Source organism: Primulina eburnea, chromosome 8, assembly GCF_022965805.1.
Source record: "Primulina eburnea isolate SZY01 chromosome 8, ASM2296580v1, whole genome shotgun sequence".
Classification (NCBI taxonomy): Eukaryota; Viridiplantae; Streptophyta; class Magnoliopsida; order Lamiales; family Gesneriaceae; genus Primulina; species Primulina eburnea.
The window spans coordinates 40,342,521-40,362,995 of record NC_133108.1 but is presented as its reverse complement, the minus strand read 5'-3'; the positions used below and the strand labels follow the sequence as shown (position 1 = coordinate 40,362,995).

The 20,475-nt window shown below is 34.0% G+C and overlaps 2 protein-coding genes and 1 pseudogene across 4 annotated transcripts; 2 read left to right on the top strand and 1 right to left on the bottom strand.

Moving 5' to 3' along the window:
* The first annotated feature begins 107 nt into the window (after nucleotides 1-107).
* On the top strand, nucleotides 108-2,888 carry LOC140839743 (DExH-box ATP-dependent RNA helicase DExH1-like). The gene is made up of 3 exons (XM_073206671.1): nucleotides 108-437; nucleotides 1,071-1,283; nucleotides 1,354-2,888. The coding sequence occupies exons 1-3, from the start codon at nucleotides 108-110 to the stop codon at nucleotides 1,486-1,488; spliced, it is 678 nt and encodes a 225-aa protein (XP_073062772.1). The 3' UTR covers nucleotides 1,489-2,888.
* LOC140839269 (BTB/POZ domain-containing protein At3g05675-like) lies at nucleotides 1,550-2,941 on the top strand (annotated as a pseudogene).
* A 2,429-nt stretch (nucleotides 2,942-5,370) lies between these two features.
* Nucleotides 5,371-8,868, bottom strand: LOC140839741 (BEL1-like homeodomain protein 1). Of its 3 annotated transcripts, none has more exons than XM_073206667.1 (6): nucleotides 8,541-8,868; nucleotides 8,323-8,378; nucleotides 7,159-8,002; nucleotides 6,487-6,860; nucleotides 6,318-6,378; nucleotides 5,371-6,230 (listed from the first exon to the last, which is right to left on the bottom strand). In XM_073206667.1, exons 3-6 carry the CDS (start codon nucleotides 7,954-7,956, stop codon nucleotides 5,598-5,600), a joined length of 1,866 nt encoding a protein of 621 aa, XP_073062768.1. In that variant the 5' UTR covers nucleotides 7,957-8,002; nucleotides 8,323-8,378; nucleotides 8,541-8,868; the 3' UTR covers nucleotides 5,371-5,597. The 3 variants fall into 3 exon arrangements, with proteins under 3 accessions (XP_073062768.1, XP_073062770.1, XP_073062769.1); XM_073206669.1 differs by having other exon boundaries at nucleotides 8,323-8,380; nucleotides 8,547-8,868; XM_073206668.1 differs by having other exon boundaries at nucleotides 8,323-8,868.
* Nucleotides 8,869-20,475: the final 11,607 nt, after the last annotated feature.

Sequence of the window (20,475 nt, the reverse complement as noted above, 5' to 3'; positions counted from 1 at the left end):
CTCCAGACCCAAAATGAGGCACTGTAATTTGCGTCGGCTGTTTATAGGCCCAACATTAACGGGTCAACAAACTATGGGCTTATAGCCCAAATATTTATCGGGCTCCAATGCTGCTAATTAATATCGCCCCGTCTTCTTCCCAACTCCCTCGGCGGTTGCTGTGTTTTCTGCCTTGTTCAATTACGCAACCCTCTCTCAGTTGCGGTCTCGGCGCCAGCGAGTGGTTGGGGGAACTCGTTGGAAGGAAATATTACTCGGATCTCAACTTTAGCTGCCATGTCTCACCGTCCATACTCCAAGGAGGCCGTCGTGGCGGAAGTGGAGGCCGTTCTGGAGGGAGAGGCGGCGGAAGAGGTGCGGTCCGCGTAGGTGTAGGGGAGCAGCGATGGGGGGACCCTGCCTGGCGAGCTGAGCGTCTCCATCAGAAAGCCGCGGAGGTATCGTTTTCAGTTTTTTTCCCATGTGAAGTAGTGAATATGTGGCTTCGAGAATGGTTGAATAATTTTAAGCTGGAATCTGATCAGAAGAATCTGGTTAATAGGACTAACTAGAAGTAAATAACAGCCGATTATATTTTGATGCATCAAGTTGTTAGTTTTGACGCTTGAATTGCAATTTCATCATTCCTTTTTAAACAAAATATCTAATATTCGATATTTTAATGATACTGATATTTTATATTTAGTTATATGATCTTCATATTAACAAGGTTATAACACGTTGTTTCAAAGAGGTGATAAATATCATCTTTTTTATAATACCTTTTTGTGGCCAAATTTTGTCTACATCACGATGAGTTCATGAAAATGTTCTCTTACTAGAAAATCAATTTATTTTGTAGAAAGTAGTGTTATTTAACTCTATGTAACACTATGGTCTTATTTTGTGGAATGGAAGTTGTGTGTATGGTGAAGGGAGGGCACTTGTTGTGAGCAAAGTCCCATTGCCAAATTATCATGCAGATCTTGATGAACGGCACGACTCCAACAAGAAGAAATATGTGTTGCCACTGCAGGAAACAATTTTAGTACGTAGTTTTAGTGTGTTACTTATGGAATCTATCATAACAGATCAATATGCCCATGGAGACTGAGACAAGTTGGAAATTTATTGAATACTTCCAATTGACAATATCTATGGGAATCAATTCTTCTACGTCTGCTGATACTGCCACTGTACTAGCCAAAACAGTTGAAATTGGGAGACAAGCACCAATGTTGGAGATCGAGACCGGCCTGAATGAACTTAATATAGAACTAAAACAGAAACAGGAAAAGATGAGGGTATACACATTGAATTTTATAGATTTGTCTTCTTAATATAATTTGCGAATCCTGATTGATCGACTTTCAGGAAAGTGATAGTGTGAAGGCAATGTTATCATTTAGAGAAAAGCTACTGGCATTCAAAATGAAAGCAGAAATTTTCAAAGCTGTTGCGGCAGAACAGGTACAAATTTTTTTGCCATTATCCTTCATATCTTCTTAGCATTGTATTTATCGGGATTCATTAATCGAAAGGAGGTGAGGAATTATATATAAGTGAAACCATGCAGTCATCTCCCCACGATCATGTACCAAAAGGTCACAGGGTGTGTATCATGATGGCAGTGGTGTTTTTGAAAAACATTGCTAGTTGAAGAGGTTGTTCCGCACTTAGCTGCATGAGATTGCAGCATTGGTAGATTTTTTGTGATTGTTATTTCTACGGTCGATTAGTGTGAAGATAAGACCTTTACAATTCATTTGATTTAATATTTTTTAAAAACTTGCTTGGACAAGGCGTGTGTGGGTGGCGGGAGAGGGGAGTTTTCTGGATGAATTATGCAAATAGTAGCCAGGATAGATGGGAGATGAAGTTTTTTCTTGTATGAGCTTTTGGAAATAGTAGTAGTAGCTTGAGTACATGCTAACTGAGGATGATGATGCACCTTTATAAAGAGCTGACGATGTGATTAAATTGGAAGCTAGCCAGTGTGTCTAACAGGCTTGTATCAAGATTTGTAGATCTTGTCAAGTCTTTGGTATGTGATTTACAAGAGTTAGTTCCCGGACCAAGACAAATGGACTTTTATTCCTGTCATTTTAAACCGATTTATTATGGGCTACCAAATAGCAACAAAATTGGAAATTTCAAGAGAATTTATTCGCATATGGGTGGATGCATCGGCAAATATAGTGAAAATTTCAGAGCAATCATGTCCCATAGTAGAAATAAATGGAATAACGGTGAAAGCCCTTGATGTGACTACAAAAGTCTTGGAAGCAATAGCATATGGAACCGTAGTTTTGGCTCCCCAGAACGCCTTCATATGGTTAAAATCTGGCTTCCATACATAAGGCTGATGAAGCCTTTGACCGATTCTTTTTCTTCTGATGAAGACAATAATTTACTGGTGAAATTTGATTGCGAGCTTAGGCAATCTTTGGAGTCATCATTGGTGTCTATAATATTAACGTTGCCGTCTGGTGACCAAGCTGAAATTTTTGAGAGAATGGTTAGACAGTAAGGAAATTCTATATCCAGACATTTGAAGTGTGGTGTTACCGGTCGGAAGTTTCAAAGAGAAGGACTAGCTTTGTTGGATGGAAGCCATCAGAGTACCAGTCGAGTATGATTTCTTCACTTTCATTTAATCGCTTTTCGGTTAGATTTTGCATGTCCAAATCATGGTTAGTATGTGGAATACCATTGCACAATACATGATTCGAGCATTAAGCATTGCTTAGTTTGAAAATATGAAGTACCAGTTAAAACTTACATAGAAATGCCATTGTGTAATTAATTTGAATATCTTAACTCATAACAGCAATATTTGTAACCGAGGATTTTGTGCTGTACGAATCCTTCTTTCTTGTCCGTTTAATTCAATTGTATAATATTGATTTAATCTTTTTTTACTTGTGGATTTTCACGTTGTAAGATTTGGGCCATTTTTGCAGTTGCTCTAATTTTCCATCTTCACTCAAATCACTGATTTGTTTCTCAACCATATCGAGTCAATGCAAAGCTTCAACCATATTGATCCATGTGTAACAGTCGTTATAGATTATGTGAAAAACATATGAAACTTATGGTCAATTAATTGAATAGCTATAGAAGACTGGACTGAATCAGATTCAACCTACAAAATATATAAAATAGACATAGCATATAAACTAATGGCTGGTAGCAACTACAATAATCGTTGAAGTACCAAATTCCAGGATTTGGGTGTTAATTAACCCTCCGATGTGAGAAAATCTCAACAATTTGTTTGACATTTCCTGTTATACCAATAATTGGTAGTCATAACTCATATGTAGTAAATTTCATTTGATTTTATAACTATATCATAATTATAAATTTTCGTACTAATAACAACTATACACGTGACAATGTTACAAGAAATATTTTAAGTAAATGCTTACATGCAATTGATGATCAATTTTCTTTTTAAATTTTTATTTAATTTATTTTTAGAAGCATCAACCTTTCTAGCTTGTGTAGGTTAGATAGGGATGTAACAAAATGAGTTTAGATAGCATGTTATTACATCTTGACTTGAAAACAAATCAAGTACTAGAAATCAAGCTTACTGAATAATTTTTTGAGAGCTTCAGGCTTTCAGTTCGACAAGATTGACTTCTCGAGCATCAATCGAGTTTTGAACTCGAGCTTCGTGTATACTCTAAGGCTGCGTTTCGTTGGAAGGATATGATAAACTAATGATTAGTATGTAAATGATAAAGAAAATGATTGTGATAGAATTGTAATATATGATGTAAAATAATATTATGTTTGGTAAGATTTTTAAGTGTAGGATAATTTTGAATTTTTTGATGAAAAGACGAAATTGCCCTTCCCCTTCGCGACGGCGACAGTGGCGGCCGGCGGAAATGGTCGACCGGAAAAGGTCAGCAGGTGAGACGGCCGGAAACGGCTGCCGGAAACTTACCGACGGATTTTCAAAAACCGTCTCATAGCGACGGTTTTTAAGAAAACAATCCGTCGCTCATAGCGACGGTTTATGAGAAACCGTCGCCGATCTTGTTTGAATTATTTTAATTACTAAAAATTAGACATTTAGCGACTTTTTTAAACACACCGTCGCTAATTGCGACGTTTTATAAACAAACCGTCGCTAATAGCGACGGTGTGTAGACAAACCTTTCTATACAAACCGTCGCTAATAGCGACGATTTTTTGACAAACCGTCGCTAACCGCAGTGCTCCGGTCCGTCTATGGTTGACCGGCGGTGGTCGGTGGCGGGAAATGGTGGTGAGTTTGAATTTAGGAGAAGGGTAAAATCGGAAAAATAGGAGGTATTAAGAGTGGGATAAATAATCCTAGGGGTGAGGAGGTATTATTTTAACCTACCTAATATAACCTAATCATACATAGGAGGGATAAGGTAGGTTTATTTAAAATTGAACCAAACACTTGATTGGGCCGGATAAATTAGTCTATCACTCCTAATCCCTCGAACCAAACGGGGCGTAAATTTTAAAAAAGAACAACACACGAAAACCTATAATTTATGATCATTTCCCTAGACTTTGTCCTATTTTGTCCCTATAATTTTGCATGTGTAGCTTAAAACCTTCAATCTTTATATTGTGTCATGTGTGTCTAAGTCATTACCTCAAACATTAAAATCTGAAGGACTTGGCACGTGAATCCATTCCTCTAAATTAAAAGATGCAGCAGTCCTAACCCTAATGTCATTGTGTAGTTCCTATGAAATTCCTCTCCCAAGCCGACGATTTTTTTTATTTTTTGCCGACCTTAGCTTGCACGCCGAGAAAATATAATGATTTTATTGAATGAATATTTGAGTTTGGTAGTCAATGAATCAACTTTGGCTTCTCAATTAGAAAGATGATATTTGATACGAAAGCTTCAAAGTCCTCGTTGAACAAGAGAGAGGCCATTATTTTATTCAAAGATTTAAACAAAGATATCTTATCTATACATGAATCGGTCATCATTCTTTATATAATTGCTATAATCATAATTATATGAATTCTACATATTAACCTCCATTTACTTTATTTCAATTATTAAATAATCAAATTGTGTCAAATCTTTAGAAGATCTAAGCTGTGATGTTTTGTCTTATGCTTATGGACTATGTTTCGTTTGCATACTTTTCCCACATCCAACTCGGAGAAGACCATGAAAATGATGCTTTATCTCTGAATTTGAAGGGTTCCACTTTTTAATTAAATTATTGAGGACCCATTCTGCCCTCGAGATATTTGTTCACCTAGACATGATGAGTTTAATCAAAATCAATACGAAATGTTTGGATTGAGATTGAAAATGGATTAGTTGTATGAGTGAAAACAATGGGAATTTCAAATAAAAATATATAAAGTCTAGAAAGATTGATGATCAAGATTTATTCTTGTATACCACCCAAAATCACAAGTTTTTTTTTTAATTCACGTTGATGATTATCACAATCATCTTTATATCAGTAGCAACAAAAGTAATATACAAACCCCAATCATATATCCTCTAAAATCCTAAGCTGTCCCCAAGAACTCAAATGGTTCTACTAAAAATGTACGTATTTATATAAATTACGTATACTAAGTATGTAATGTGTTCTCTACATTATCATGCCACCAAAACCGCTTGAGTCTCCGCCTCTTTCGAGTTGTATGCTTTGATTAGGCATAAAGTTCTGGTGTGGAAGACCAAGTGTTAGAGATACACCGTTGCCGGAATAGGGTGCCTGAAATTGCTCATCTCCGAATCTTCCCAGCTCCCCCATCGGATAGGAACCAAAACCTCCAATGAAATTCGTGGGTGAACCGATTAATGTGAACTCGTCTCTTTTCTGCCTCTCGTTACCAAATTTCAACGACATATGCTCGTTGGCAGGAATTGTGGGCTTTGAGTCCATGTTCATGGATGGAATTCTTAATTTTTTGGGACTTTTTTGAGTGAAGTTGGCCATTTCTGATGATCCAATGAGGTGGAAATCTGAGTTGTTCTTTACTCCGCTAGAGGACGTGAAAGCGGTGGAAGTTGATACAGATGCAGATTCGTTTCTACTGCTGTTCTGATTTTCAAACGTTGGATTCTTGGCTTGTGGAGCTGTGTTCTTTGGGGTTGAATCTTCATCCTGTGACTTATCATCTGTTACATTTCGTTCCTGTTCTTTAGTCTCTTCCAGGTACATTTCTTCTACCATCGGCTTCCACAATCGAACCCGAGCATTGATGAACCAATTCGACACCTGAATTCAAAGCAAACCAACTCAAAAATTTACCAAAAATCAAGCAGAAGACATTGATCGAGAATTCAAGAAGCCTAGCTCAACTACCTGGCTCCTGGTAAGCCCCGTCTGTTTAGCAAGAATTAGCTTATCTGAATCCTTCGGATATCTGCTCATTTTGGATAAAAATAAAACACGACTCGTAAGCTACGAAAATTAATCTGAAATCCAACCAAAAAATCTTACACCATGTTCACAAAATCACTAAACAACTCACGGGTGGAGGAAGTGCTCGAAAAGCCAGGCACGAAGAACAGAAACAGATCGTTCGGGTAAACCTCGCTGGGGTCTCCAAGCATTGTGCTGGATCATTCCCAATTGCTGTAAGGCTCGTTGCTGTCGGATCTGATTATCAACATATTTAAGTTTCGAGCCTTCGGTTTTTCCTCCTAAGCTTTCTTCTTCGCCTAAGCTTTTCGTCGCCGCTCTGATTTGGCCCAAGATCGCATCTTTAAGGCACCGAAATTGCTTCGAAATTGTTTGCAAAGCCAGGGCAGTATAAGTTTTAGCAGAACCTATTCCTGCTACTTGTTCAAACCAAGAGACTACTATCTGCATCTGGTGATGGTATTGCCTGTATCTTTGCTCCACCTTCGAATCAAGAAATTAATAAATAAATTTTCGAGAAACATGGAAAACAAATAAATCGGAAAAACACCATTAATTTTTATTCTTATTCGTTTTAAATCATAAATATTACCTGCCACCTGGTGTTTATTCGTTCTTTTCCCCTTTTTCAATTTTTATGAAACCGAAAAGAAAAGGAAAAAAGAATAGAACTTTTTACCTTCATTTTGAAAAGTGTCCGGTAATAAATTTACAGTCATTTTCTGTACGGTGGCTGTTACAGCATCAATACCTCATCAAGTGTGTCATTTAAACAGCTTACCTCATCGAGCATGTTAACAAGCTTTGCTTTCTTCATCTGAATTTCTTGTCTCTCTGATGTAGTGAGCTCAGCCCCAACTTTTTTAACTTCTTCTCCTCCTCCTCCTCCGCCAGAGCCGGCGCCTGAGGGCTCTCCGGTTGTCTGGGCCCCCTCTGCTAGTTCAGCTACAATCTTTGCTCCCTTCTGTACCTTCACAACTTCATCAAGAATCTCCTGTGCTGCCTTCAAATATTTAGAATTAAACATCACACTTTGAACTCCATTAACGACGTTGGAAACTCCGGAATTCGAAGAAGGGGATCCACCCGAAACTCTAACGTCGTCCTGACGTGGCTGAGTCGCATCCATTATCGGTTGAGTGGGCACCTCCCTTTCCAGCCTGAAAGAGCTGTAGCTGGCCGGCTGCTGCGACGAAAGGCTCAAGGAAAGACCCTGGTGGGAGCGCGTGACCTCACGCGCCGCCGCGATGCCTATCTGCTGGTTGTAAAGATTGCGTGGGATGAAACTATGGAGCGCCGACACGTCATGCTGGCCGTAGGGATCTTGCGACGAGGCAGCTGAAGTAGCGCTTGCCCCTTGGAGAGGTATGCCGACAAAATGTTGAATTTGGGAAGGCGGCGGCGCGTGGGAGAGGTTGACATTGTTGCCGGAGTTGAGGAACACGAAGTTGTTGCTGGCGGGTGGCTGCGGCGGTTGATTCTCGGAGAATCCTACGTAAGTAGGGTTCATGAGAATCAGGGTCTGTAATCCATCGCCACTTCCTTGGATTTCCGAGTTACCATGAAAGTACGTAGCCATATCTATCTTGGAAGATGCAGCACCCACTCAAACTCTCAATAGATCCCTGTAAATCAAATACAAAGTTAAAAGAAAATGTTAAAAACTATTCACTTTTCAGATGAAAAATTCGAAAAAAAAAACACGAACTAATAAATTATCATCACCCGGAAACCCAAAAACCCTGTAACCACAAAACTCAAGAATTCTTCGTAAAAACACTCTTTACTTTTAATTTCCTTGAAACATCTTTGAAGAAGTACCATAGAAATCAATGATGATGAATACATATGTATCACCAAAACTTGGGATTCGCAGAAGAAGAAAGGTTTCGATAATTGGGTAATATATATAAATATATATGCATATATATACCGTATTCAGTACCTGGTCTGGCCTGGTATGATGAAAATCTGAATATACACGTGCTCTGTCATCACCATCTGCGTAATCATAAAAATTCAGCTTACAAAACCCATTTTCACACATCTAGAGCAAATCTGTGGGTAACTTTATAGAAAAAGATAGATGCAAAAAACCACATGAAGCTATAGCTAGAGATCTATAAAGCGAAAAAGCTAGCAGCTATATATACATACACAGACCTCCCTCATATGTATGTATCTATGTCTACACATATATATATGATCACAAGTCCGGCCGATCCCTTCGATTGAATTATGTATGTGTGTGCCTTTTACATCATCATCTCCGCAACTCTCTGAGCTCCAGTATACTGTACTTGATAAAGCAAGAAAGAAGGGGAGAAAGAGAAAGAGAAAGAGAAAGAGAAAGAGAAAGAAGATAGATAGGGCTTAAAAGGATGGGAAAAAGATACCATTCATATATATATGTCAACACATATATCTCTCTGTTTTTGAAAAAAAAAATTACTTATGTGGGTTCTTCAAAAAAATATATATATATAATTGAGAATAGATCTGTTTTCCTACATGTTCTTGATTAATTATATCACCTGCGAATGGATCGAACGAAGGGAAGTTCAGTGGTTTTGACCCGATCGTTTTCAAATGATCATCAGATACAAAGAAAGAAAACTGAAGTTTGCATTAGTGAAAAAGATAGGGGAGGGGGATGTCTATTTTGTTCTATGTATGAAAATGAAAATATGCCATTATCAAAGTGTGTCAGAAGAGATAGATACACGTATACGTACACAGAACCAAACAGAACGAGGTAACGTCCCCTTCCTACAAAACATAAAAATATTTTACCCCAACCCTAAACAAATATACAGGAGCCATATATGCATGTCTTTTATACATACATATATATATATATATATATATATATATTATGCGTGGTACAATTATTTTACTAACATATTATATAAATTTTTTACCTTGTAACATAATCCTAGAATAGTTTTTTTAACTGATTGCTTGAAATTATAGACACGTCGTGGTTTGGTGTGTTAACTTATTTTAATTTTTTGCACTCAAAATATTTGATCATTTATTTGAAAAGTGGAAGAAACTAAAGAATAGGAAAATGAGAGGTGATCGATCTTAGTTCACGACGTCTGGTAAATCACTTTTTTTGATTAAATTGAAACTTACATTATATACTATTTAAAATTATTAAATTAAATGGTTTTGGGGGTGGTGGGGGGAGGTCCCCATCTTCATTATTGAATCCTCTTTTGTCTTTTTTTTTGAATTTTATTTATTTTTATAATTTTTTGTGGTATAATTTGGGTGGATGGAATAGTTTGAAGATAAAGCAATTTAAATGCCAAGGAAGGTGGGACCAACTACCATAAAACCTCTTAATACATACATAATAAAGAAAAAAAATATATCACATTGTTTAATTATCTCCGTATTTTTACGCATAACAAAAATGCTTCCAAGAAATAAATTAAATGTCATGTGATGAGCTCATGGGACATGCTTCTTAGACTAAATTCGTTATTCTCAATATGAAATATAAATTTTGTAAAATAAAATAAAATTTTATCGTGAGAATTGCATGACGGTCTCACGTATCTTCATTCATCCATATTTATAATAATAAGTAATATTTTGGCATAAAAAATAATATTTTTTAATTGATAACTCAAATAAGATATTTGTATCACAAAATTGACTCGTAAAAGCGTCTCACAAAAGTTTTTGTTAATGGCAAAAACTTGTGTGAGACGGTCTCACAGATCGTATTTTGTGAAACATATCTCTTATTTGGGTCATCCATGAAAAAATTTTATTTTTTATGCTAAGAATATTATTTTTTATTGTGAATATCGGTAGGGTTGACCCGTCTCACAGATAAAAATTTGTGAGACCGTCTCACAAGAGACCTACTCTTTGTGAATATATTAAATCGCTATGTTAGTTTAGTTTCACAGCCCGTCTCCTGAAATCAAAATCCCGTCTCTTGATCTTGTTCTTTAGCTCCGTAAACATGATGGGAAAATCGTGTTTTAGTCCTATAAATTTGTCAGGTTTTTATTTTATTCATGTAACTTGTCAAAATTTGGTTTCAATTCATCCAGCAACTTGAATTTTATGTTTTGGTATTTTTTTTGTCTAAACTACTAAATCCATCAAATATTGTTTGTTTTGTATCTATGGTCTCCTACATGGTTCATGTGATGATATTGAAGCTTATTACACATGCTAACCCATCTAAACAAAAATAAAGAGAAAAAAACAAAGTAAGACTCCACCCAATTCTTTAAGTTGAGAGTAAAAAGGTTTGCTATTTCCTTTATTTTTTCCTTAAGTGAATTTTAATATGTGCAATAAAATTTTTATTTTTGTCACATGAACAACTTAAGATAGAATCAGTGCTACCAAATAAGCATTAATATTTCTTGAATATAGTGGCTTTGGGAGAAAAAAAATCATAAAGAGAAATATAATTTTCATAGTAAATTGATTTCTTTAATATTATCTTTTTCTTGTTGATTTGATTGGGTGTAATATTTAATTATGGTTTTGCTTTTCTAGATAGTTAAGATTTTATTGTGATATAATATATTCCTTAAATTTAATTTCTTTCTTGATAAGATTATGTGGAATATTGAGTTTTACTTTTCTAGATATTATCTTTATGATAAAGATCTTCTAGATATAATATTTATGATAATGATTTATATGATATGGTATTATTGATTTTGTTTCTAAAAGAATTCTTGTATATCATATCTTACAGATTTCCATCAAGATAAATCATAGAAGAGGAGATATTTATAAATAAGATATGGAGATTCAAAAGCAATCGGGAGAGACATAGAGAAAAGAAAATTTCAGAGAGTTAACGTGTATGATTTTTCGTGGAAGTGATTTTCGCGGGAGTTTTTCGTGGGAGATTTTCGTGGTGCTCTCCTCTCTCAAATACATACTTACACGCACTTGTGCACGCAGTGAAAAAGTCAGAGAAATAATCCTTCGAGAGACGTGCTGTTTTAAAGAGTGCAGATACCGGGTGTTGCTGTGAATGTTGGGAACATCTGTGAAGAAGTTGGCTGAAGACTGTTTTCGTGGATTCCTTTTTGGCATCACGTTTTGCTTTCTTGTTTTAGTTTTATTCTGGTTATCTGTTTTTAGAAAGCTTTAATTTTCTCAAAGTGTTGAGGAAATTGATTTTTGTCATTATCACTAGTGATAGGTTTTTGTGTAAACGATTTGGTTTTTCCAGTGATTAATTTTTTCCATAAGACATTGCATAAGTATTTATACTTGTGCAAATTTAATCTCCCCCATTTATTTATTTAAAGTGAATTTGTGTTACAAAATATAATATTCCGCTGCATAACATCTGGCACAACATTTAATTCTGATATAACACAAATTCTCTGTTTTACATCCTATACTGATAATTTTATTATTTACTAGTATCTGTCGAACAATATAATTCTTACATATCATAACAAAAACTAAAAAAACAATTTTTTTTAATAAAAATCCATTTTCACAAGTTACATATCCAAAATTCAAAAGAGACCGGTTTATACAACTTAAATTGAAATTTTCCTTTCACATAATCGTTCGACGTTAAAAGATGTGCGTGGGATTCAAATTTATAAGAATTTTCGAAATTTCTCTTATAAATAATTTTAAAATTATATGAATATTTATACCAATACTATCCTCATTGTGTTCTTTCACAATTACACGCACACGGATTCTTCGTGTCATTAACATTGATATTTTTTTAGCGTAAATTGTATGCAAATATCAAGCTGGCATGAGTCAAATCTTCAATATTTTGAAAGTCTAATTTTAATTAAAGCAATCGATAATTAATTGGGTACATTTAATTTATAATATTTATATTGGTGGAAGTCATTGGTGGGGCAGAACTACTTCACCTACTATTTTGTAATAAACCCGTATTAAATAAGCTTATGCACACGAAACTTATATATATCTGGATAAGAGCTAGTTAGTCTTCATTTAAAATTTTAAAATTATATCCATTGAATTTTTTCCAGAATCATATTTCATCTTCGTTTGTTTAATGCATAGACAATTCTATTATTTTATTAAAGATATATATGTATTGATTAAATTTTAATTGTATTCAATTATATTGCTATCATATATTAATTCATAAATACTCTTACTAATGTAAATGCTAGCAGTCTTAGTTTTTATGATAAAAAAACTTGTTATTGTACTTCTAACATATTTACTCAAATTGGAAGTTAGAACTTGAATTTAGCAAACGGTTAGACTTTGGCGAGCTGAAATCTTTCGATAATATCTCATAGTTAAGTTAATGAAATGACCAGCGACAAAAATGAATTAACAGAAAACTCAATTTGCTATAAATCATATTTAAAGCTAGCTTAAGTAGTTAAGATGTTATAATATAGGTGAAATAATGGTTGTAAGATCAAGCTGGAAGTCACAGATGCAGCAAACGGCTAGACTTGAGCAATTCCGAGCAATTCCGAATAATTGTTCGTAAACCTGATAAACTCCCAATGTGGGGATGGAATTGCACTCGAGCCGTATCAAGGCGCATTTCGTACTTCACATCTCCGCGAGGAGCTGTGGCCTTTTTCTTTATACGGAATTGAAGCCAAGAGGCTGGAATTTTTTTTATCCGAATATATATTATAATGAATAACTGCAAATAAATGTGACAAGTTGAAATGGACATGTCACGTTAAATTAAAAGAAAATATTCTATGAGAAAAAAAATTATTGGATCTAAAAAAAATGTTGATTCCTAAAAAAAAAAATTATTTATATGTGATGAGTGACATCACTTGTTGTAAAATTACTTATACGTGTACACATAGAAATTGTTTATTTAATTATATATATTATATATAAAGTGTATGTATTAAATAAATAAGCCAATGGATTATTTCAATGGGTATGTATTTCCGGCGAGTAATATGTGAATATTGTACATGTAGAAGTGGCACAATTCACATCTTAGAACCAAATTTGTGCCTCTCGGTAGGGCTATTAATCATGCCTTTGTTTCTAGAACCTGCGGGTAAAACAATGTATAAATTTTAGTAGGATTTACTAATTGTTTTAAATAATTGTATGCTGTTTTATTATTTAATATTTATGAATACTGAATTTTTAATTCAAAAATATAAATGATCACTCCTATTCATTCATAGATGAATCCAACTAGAAGGGGGCAACTCTAATTTAAAAGCGTAAATTTTGTAATATATGGCAATTAATTTGATATTTTGTAATATAAATTTCTAACATATTTATTCAAGTTGTTTTTTTTCAAATTGAAAGTTTAGCTGCTGAAACCTGAAATATAGCAGATCTCAAATCAGTAGAGATGACTACTGAAAATAATGAGTGATGAAATTATGAGTGTTGAAACTTGAAAAGCAGTAGACCTTGAAATGCAGTAGATCCCAAACCATTAGAGATGACTACTGAAACCCAATAGCCGCTACAACCAGTAGACAACCAGTATCCACTTCATGTAGTAGAGCCCAAAATAAGTATATTGAATACAGCACCACAAAATTCAGCGAAGGTTCAAATTCAGCAAACATCCAGCAACACGAATATGATTGTTTCAATATCAGAAACAGTACATACACTTTTCAACAGTCATATTTTGTTTCAAACATACATATCGTTGTTGGATGCTATAAATACAATAAGTTGAAAATCAAATACAATCTTTGAAAGAGAATTCAAAACATGAGTAGTCTACATGAAGAAATTAGTTAGAATGAGAGCAAACTCAAGTGTGGAGATATATTTTATATATAGATTCACTGTAATGGATTAAATACTCACACATATACATGAGAGTTGAGCTTCAAAATTTAGACGAGTGAGTATTCACACAAAGACATTAAATATTGTATTTGTAGTCTTGGCATAAGAGACGTTAAAATTATGTGGATTTTGTTGTTGTGGCCTACAATCGAGTGTATTAGGAGTTTCAATTAGGCAAAAGATAAGTCTTAAGTTTTAATGAGTTTGTACAAGAGTTGTATAAATTAAAGTTTTCTAGTGATACATTCCTAGGTGAAAGAAAGGATGACATAAGAGTTATTATTCTCCGAACATTCATAAACAAATTTGTGCATCTTTATTTTATTTATTTATTGCTACTGTTTTTTAAGATGCATTGTTGAAGTATTTTATTTATTCTTCAAATACCAAAATATTCAAGTGTTTGATAAAATTATTCTACCTAAACGTTTTTACATATTCAATTTTCATATCTTTTAAATGTTTTGCCAAAATATTTAATCGGTTTCTATGAAAAATTATTTTGTTTTTCTTACTAATTGTTTGAAAACCAAACGCAATTTAATCATCTGTATTCAATATCTCAAGAACCAAACTATCATAGCTCAATATTTATCTCTCAGTCGATCCTACTAGATATGAATTTTAATTAACACGTAGTAACTTAGGCAAAATTAAATGAAGTGTAGCTAACAATTGAACCTGTCTCATGAATCATATAAACATTTTAAGATAAAATCACGTTTTATATGGGGACTTTCCACGGTTTGGCAAAGTGAAATAGGTTGCTTAGGGATTAAGAGGGAAAATATCTTTTATCACCGTGTGAAAATCGAAAAAATCATAAAATCGATGTGAAAAATAAATACAACCACGTGTTCTTAAAATTTAAGCCAAAATCTCATCTCTTTTATGGTTTGCATATGTACCCAATCTTTTTTTTTTTATAAAAATTTAAATAACAAATTTAAAATTTTAAACTTTTTAACTCAATAAAAATTCAAACAATATTAATCCTTTTTTGTTAAAAAACGGGATTAATAAATTTAAGAAAATCAATATAAGTCGATTGATGATTATTTTAACAATATTTCACTTATATATAATTATAAGTGTAATGCCATGTGCATGCAGCGAGCGACGGAGTCACATGGGTAAATACCAGGGCTTAGCCCAATTATATGTAAATTTTGTATAATTTTAGATTAACATGATATTAGCTCAGATAGATCAATTTAAAATATTAAAAGATTTCAAAGTTTAAAATTCTAGTCCGGACGGAGCCATATTCCTGGCTCTCCAACTGTGCGCATGCATATGAAAACAAAAAAAGGACGGAGATATTTTCTTAGATTTTAAGAACTCGTAGTTGTATGTGATCATTTATTTTTCACAGAGAGTTTTATGTTCTTTTCGGTTTTCACCCAATATATTTTCTCCGATCAAGGCCTAACTCTATATTCATGTTTAAGTAGGAGTATTATTTACAAAAACTTAGTTTTAATCTTGACTAATCAACTGGTTCAATTATTGATTTATTGAAATTTTAATTCCATGGCCATATGTTACAAAATAATTAGCTAGGTTGTATTTGGTTGATAGGGGATTATATTAGACCATGGTAATTTAATTAATGTTTGGTTTAATATTTTTTATGATATTGCCTAACCTCAGGCTCCATAGTTCGTACAAAGTTACGTCTCGGGGATCTCTTTGTGCCGATCTCTCAAGCGACATTTATCTATGATGAAACATATCAAAAATGTCACTTTGGATACAAAGGTGAGAACAGTTGATGGACATCATATCAAAATTGTTTACCTGCAACTTTTAAATAATCTACATGTAACCCACCACCTTCGCCATCACTCAGTCGCCACCACCAAAGCTTAATTAAATTTTTTTAGGAAAAAGAAAAACAGGATTACTCTTTCGATCCTTTTAGTTATAGTCGACTATAGTTCTCTTGGAATCGTAAATCGAAATTGGAACAGTTTCTAAAAAAATGATATTAAAACTAATTTCCGGTTTTGATTTCAGTTTCAAAACGGGAATCGGAATTGAAAACGGTTCAAACCATATCTAAACCGGAACCAAAAACTTTCGTGGTCAATTCATAAATCATGTTCAGGCAGTTTGGTTCTAGTTTCACCTTTTATATATTGGAATCGATTTCAGAACCAAAATTCGTCGGTTTTACAGTTGAGATTTGAATCTGAAACATTGTTCCAAACATTCCAATTTTCGTTTCTCTAGCCGAAGAGCTAGCCCCATCAATAGAGGTTGAGTTGGGGGATTAGTACGTATTATTGGTTGTGGGAGTCAAACATAAGAGCTGTTGACATTAGGAGCTAATTACTAAAAATTCGATCGAAATGATATATAATCGGCTGGGAGTGAGGTAAACACATCATGCAATGGTTGAGGAAGCATAGGCGCTAAACCTTGTAAACAATGAGTTCACATCATAACTTATAAACTAGGCACTTACCAAGAATAAAAATGAAATTATGTAAAAGGACCATGTACAAGTATATAAATTTATTTGAATAAATAAATTTATTAGATTCACATTTTTGAAATAAAAAGTATAAGACATTTTTTTTGGTCCCCCTCGACCAATTGGCATCCAAAAGCTTCAAGGCAAAAAGCCGAAAGCAACGGAGCACTCACTTTAGGGTCAGGCGTAGAGGCAGTAGCCTACCACCCATGGCGGCGCGTTTGGAACAGACACCCTTTGGCCTTTAGCTGTTGCTTGGGGTCTCGGTGTCACGAACTGTACCTGCGTCGAGCTTGCATCGCCTTCAGCACCGGAAATAGACACAAGATTCGCCGGTCAGCATAACGGGCCCCACAAGTCCAATCATGTTTTTAGGCCTGTCATGAATCATTGGGCCTTGTGTGGGTCCGAGCCCAAAGAAAACGGGGCAAGTGGGGAGTCATGCGAATGGCCAATGGGAGGCCAGACGTGTGACCATTTGCCATTGCTTTTTATTTATTGTTGGCTGGACTGTCGCTGTCGGCAGAACACGTGTCGAATAGAGAAAATACGTCGTCGAGCAGATGATTGTCTATTACTTTCAAACTTGAATAACAAAAATTCAAATTAATAGAAATTTGAAAAAGGTGTTACTTTTGGGGCAAAAAGAAAATCCAAAAATATTTTACTGCCTAATCACATCGATTTTTGTAAAAAATTAATAATGATATATTAGTGTGTTGGGAATATAGAACATTGTCATATTGATATCACTAACGAAAATGGATATGGATATTTTCCTTCGTAAGAAAATTAATAATATGTCTGTATGCCATTAAACCAATGCAACGGTATTTTGATTTGGTACATAATTGTTGGTAGAGTATTTAGTTCCCGATATAAGTTCGGGACACTTGCCTCCTGCCCACGTCAAATATGCGTCGCTACTAAGAAATTATACCAAAAAAAAATAATCAAAAGATATATATTAACATCATCAGGAAAATAATAGTAGTTTTAAATTATATTTTAAATTAGATAATTAATTGACTACATAAACATACATATTTCTTGCTGTTAATTGTCTTACATCAGTTGGATAAATAACATGTGAGTTGTATATATAGGCTTGGACAATCCTCCCTCCTTGAAATAGCTTTTGGGGTTGAGTTAAGTCCAAGTTTCAATCTTAACACTTGTATATGTAGATATGTAATTTACGGAATATAATTTTATATTTTATACACCATAAACTGAAGAAAGGGTAAAGGAAAAAAGAGTGGAATACGCATGCAAATTCATTAATATCCCTTCACGAACTTGGGTAAATCATAAATGGAAAATAACACAGCAGGAATTACTGTAGTTATTTTCCATTCATTTTTTTACGTAAATTTTTTTTGAACCGGTGAAATGAGATGCGATTATTAAATATAACATTTGACCCTACAAATGACTCTATTTTCAAACGTGAAATTATTCTATGATCTAATCAGAAATTAATGCATGGGATCCAACCATTGACAAAATTTTAGTTACAAATATAATTTTAAGACCTTTTCATTTGTCAAATAAATATATTTCATACAATTAATGCGTAGACCAGCTATTCTAAATAATGCACGTAGATATCGACAGTCGGGAGTGAATTCTAGCTAGAATCTCGATCCATTGACATGGTAAATTCAATATATTTGAATTAAAAATAACTTTAATTGAGTAGGATGTTGATTTTTTTAGTAATTTTTTAATGTAAGATTACAATATTAGTGAAGCTTATAAAAAGGATTTATCATTTACCTCAACATACTTGGATATTTAAAGGTGCAAAAAAAAAAAAACGATCCATAATTTTAACATAAAACCCGTCAAACCCGTATTTTTCTTTGTTTGCGATTTTATATAGTTCATAACTATTTTACCATATCTTGTTCAATTCATTTAATTGGTAAACCTCGCTCCATAAAGACTTATTATCATGTAATTCAATTCGAAAATATTTTTTCATTCAAAAGAATTTGGCTCTTCCAAAAGAGAGGTAAGAAAATTTTTTAAGTGTTTGTGTGTGTGTGGAACTGTGGATAGTATTGAAATCGTGGGGCTTTTCTCCAAAATAGAACGTGGCCTCTCTGCATCCTAGAAATGCCGAATTTTGGTGTGATATTGTAGGCAAAAAGAGCTTCCTTCTCCTGTATATAAATAAGGGAGAATTTTGTTGGGTTCATCTAAGTAAATAAATATATTTAAAAAAATTGTAATAAATATTTGTGTTATTATTGTTGGATTGTAATCTAAAATTGGGGTTGAGAGTGTAAATGAGTTTTTGAATAGCTCACGTAAGAAAATAAAAGTGGTACAAGTAAGCTTATATTGAATTACATTTTATATAAGTGTAATAGTAATTGGTCAAGAAGAAAACAATCGTCCAATATGATATTCGAAACACGTGTCGGATATGACAATTAATCTGTTTTAAGAAAATTATAATCTGATTAAATTGTCAACACAACTATACCCCACCCCTATCTTTTCTACCTGTGCAAGATCGGACAAGGGTGCATGATCTTAAACAGGGACGGATCCAGGAATATAAGTTGAGGGGGGCTTGAACTCAATATGATAAGTTATATATTATTAAAAAAAATTACATTATATCGTTCAACGAAGTTGTGCCCTACAACGATTTTCTGAAAACGACGATTCTGGCTTCCAAATTTTGTACCTGGATGGATACTCCAACATATCTCGTTGATAATGCCCCATATTTAGATATGAACGTCTTATCTCATCTCGTACATTAACATGATATTCACATATCTGTTTTCTATTTCCCGGATCTCGTTCAATAAAAGTAAACGAAGACTGATGATCGTCTCTAGGAGAGAAACATGAAGGAATTTGGATATTGAGAAATAGAAGACTTTCACTGGATTGATGTTATATTGTAAGGACCGTAGGAATTGAAGTATCTTGCTTGACGATCTCTCTTCTTAAAGAAAGATGATACCAATGTTGTTCCTTTCTTTCAGCAGATTGATGTTCCATTTTGAAATGTTCAAGTTATACTCCTAAGCAAGAATAAAATAATTATTAAACAAATAAACAAGTAATAGTCAATCAACAACTCAACAACAAACAATCAAGAAACCACAAATCACGCACAGAGAAGCTATTAAAAACAAAATAAAAAATGTATAGCCGCTTCTTACCTGGTTTGTTGCTTTGCCGATGAACAATTCGATTTCTTCGGGAGCCCACAATTCTATTCTGTCGCTAAAGAGCTTGAGACTTGGGAGAGAAATTTTGTAGCATTGAGGTGGGGCGGATCAGAGGATATGGGATGAATTTCGTCATGTACGACGATTAGCGACGGATTTTTCGCAACCGTCGCTATTAGCGACGGATTTTTAACCACTGTCGCTAGTAGCGACGGTGTAATTATAACCGTCGCAGATACATCGGCGACGGTTATCCTAAACCGTCGCCAATAATAGCGACTGTTTCTTAAAAACCGTCGCTAAATTAAAAAGTGGGCTGGGCTACAGCCCAGTACAGCCCCAATGTAAATCCGTTTCTGATCTTAAACAAATTTATGCTCCTTGATTTTAAATAATTAAAAATCGTTTTGTCCAATAATTTAAAATATATGTTATCATATATATTTTTGAAGAAGTAATGTTACATTTACTTAGAGAAGGAGGAGGAAATGGTATTTGCCATCTAATAATTAAAGGAGGGGCAATATCAATTCCATCCTCAAAATAAATGGATGGTGACATTAAAGATGTTATCCTACACGTTGCCTACTCACTACATATTATTTCATAAAAAAAGATGCAC

What these genes read in the sequence shown, in the direction of transcription:
- LOC140839743 (XM_073206671.1), top strand. Translation starts at nt 108, where the DNA reads ATGCTGCTAATTAATATCGCCCCGTCTTCTTCCCAACTCCCTCGGCGG. An exon ending in TCCATCAGAAAGCCGCGGAG is followed by an intron (nt 438 to 1,070) that starts GTATCGTTTTCA and finishes CTATCATAACAG; the next exon opens with ATCAATATGCCCATGGAGAC. An exon ending in AGAAACAGGAAAAGATGAGG is followed by an intron (nt 1,284 to 1,353) that starts GTATACACATTG and finishes ATCGACTTTCAG; the next exon opens with GAAAGTGATAGTGTGAAGGC.
- LOC140839741 (XM_073206668.1), bottom strand. Translation starts at nt 7,956, where the DNA reads ATGGCTACGTACTTTCATGGTAACTCGGAAATCCAAGGAAGTGGCGAT. An exon ending in TTCGAGCACTTCCTCCACCC is followed by an intron (nt 6,379 to 6,486) that starts GTGAGTTGTTTA and finishes CAAAATGAGCAG; the next exon opens with ATATCCGAAGGATTCAGATA. An exon ending in CGGGGCTTACCAGGAGCCAG is followed by an intron (nt 6,231 to 6,317) that starts GTAGTTGAGCTA and finishes CTTTGAATTCAG; the next exon opens with GTGTCGAATTGGTTCATCAA.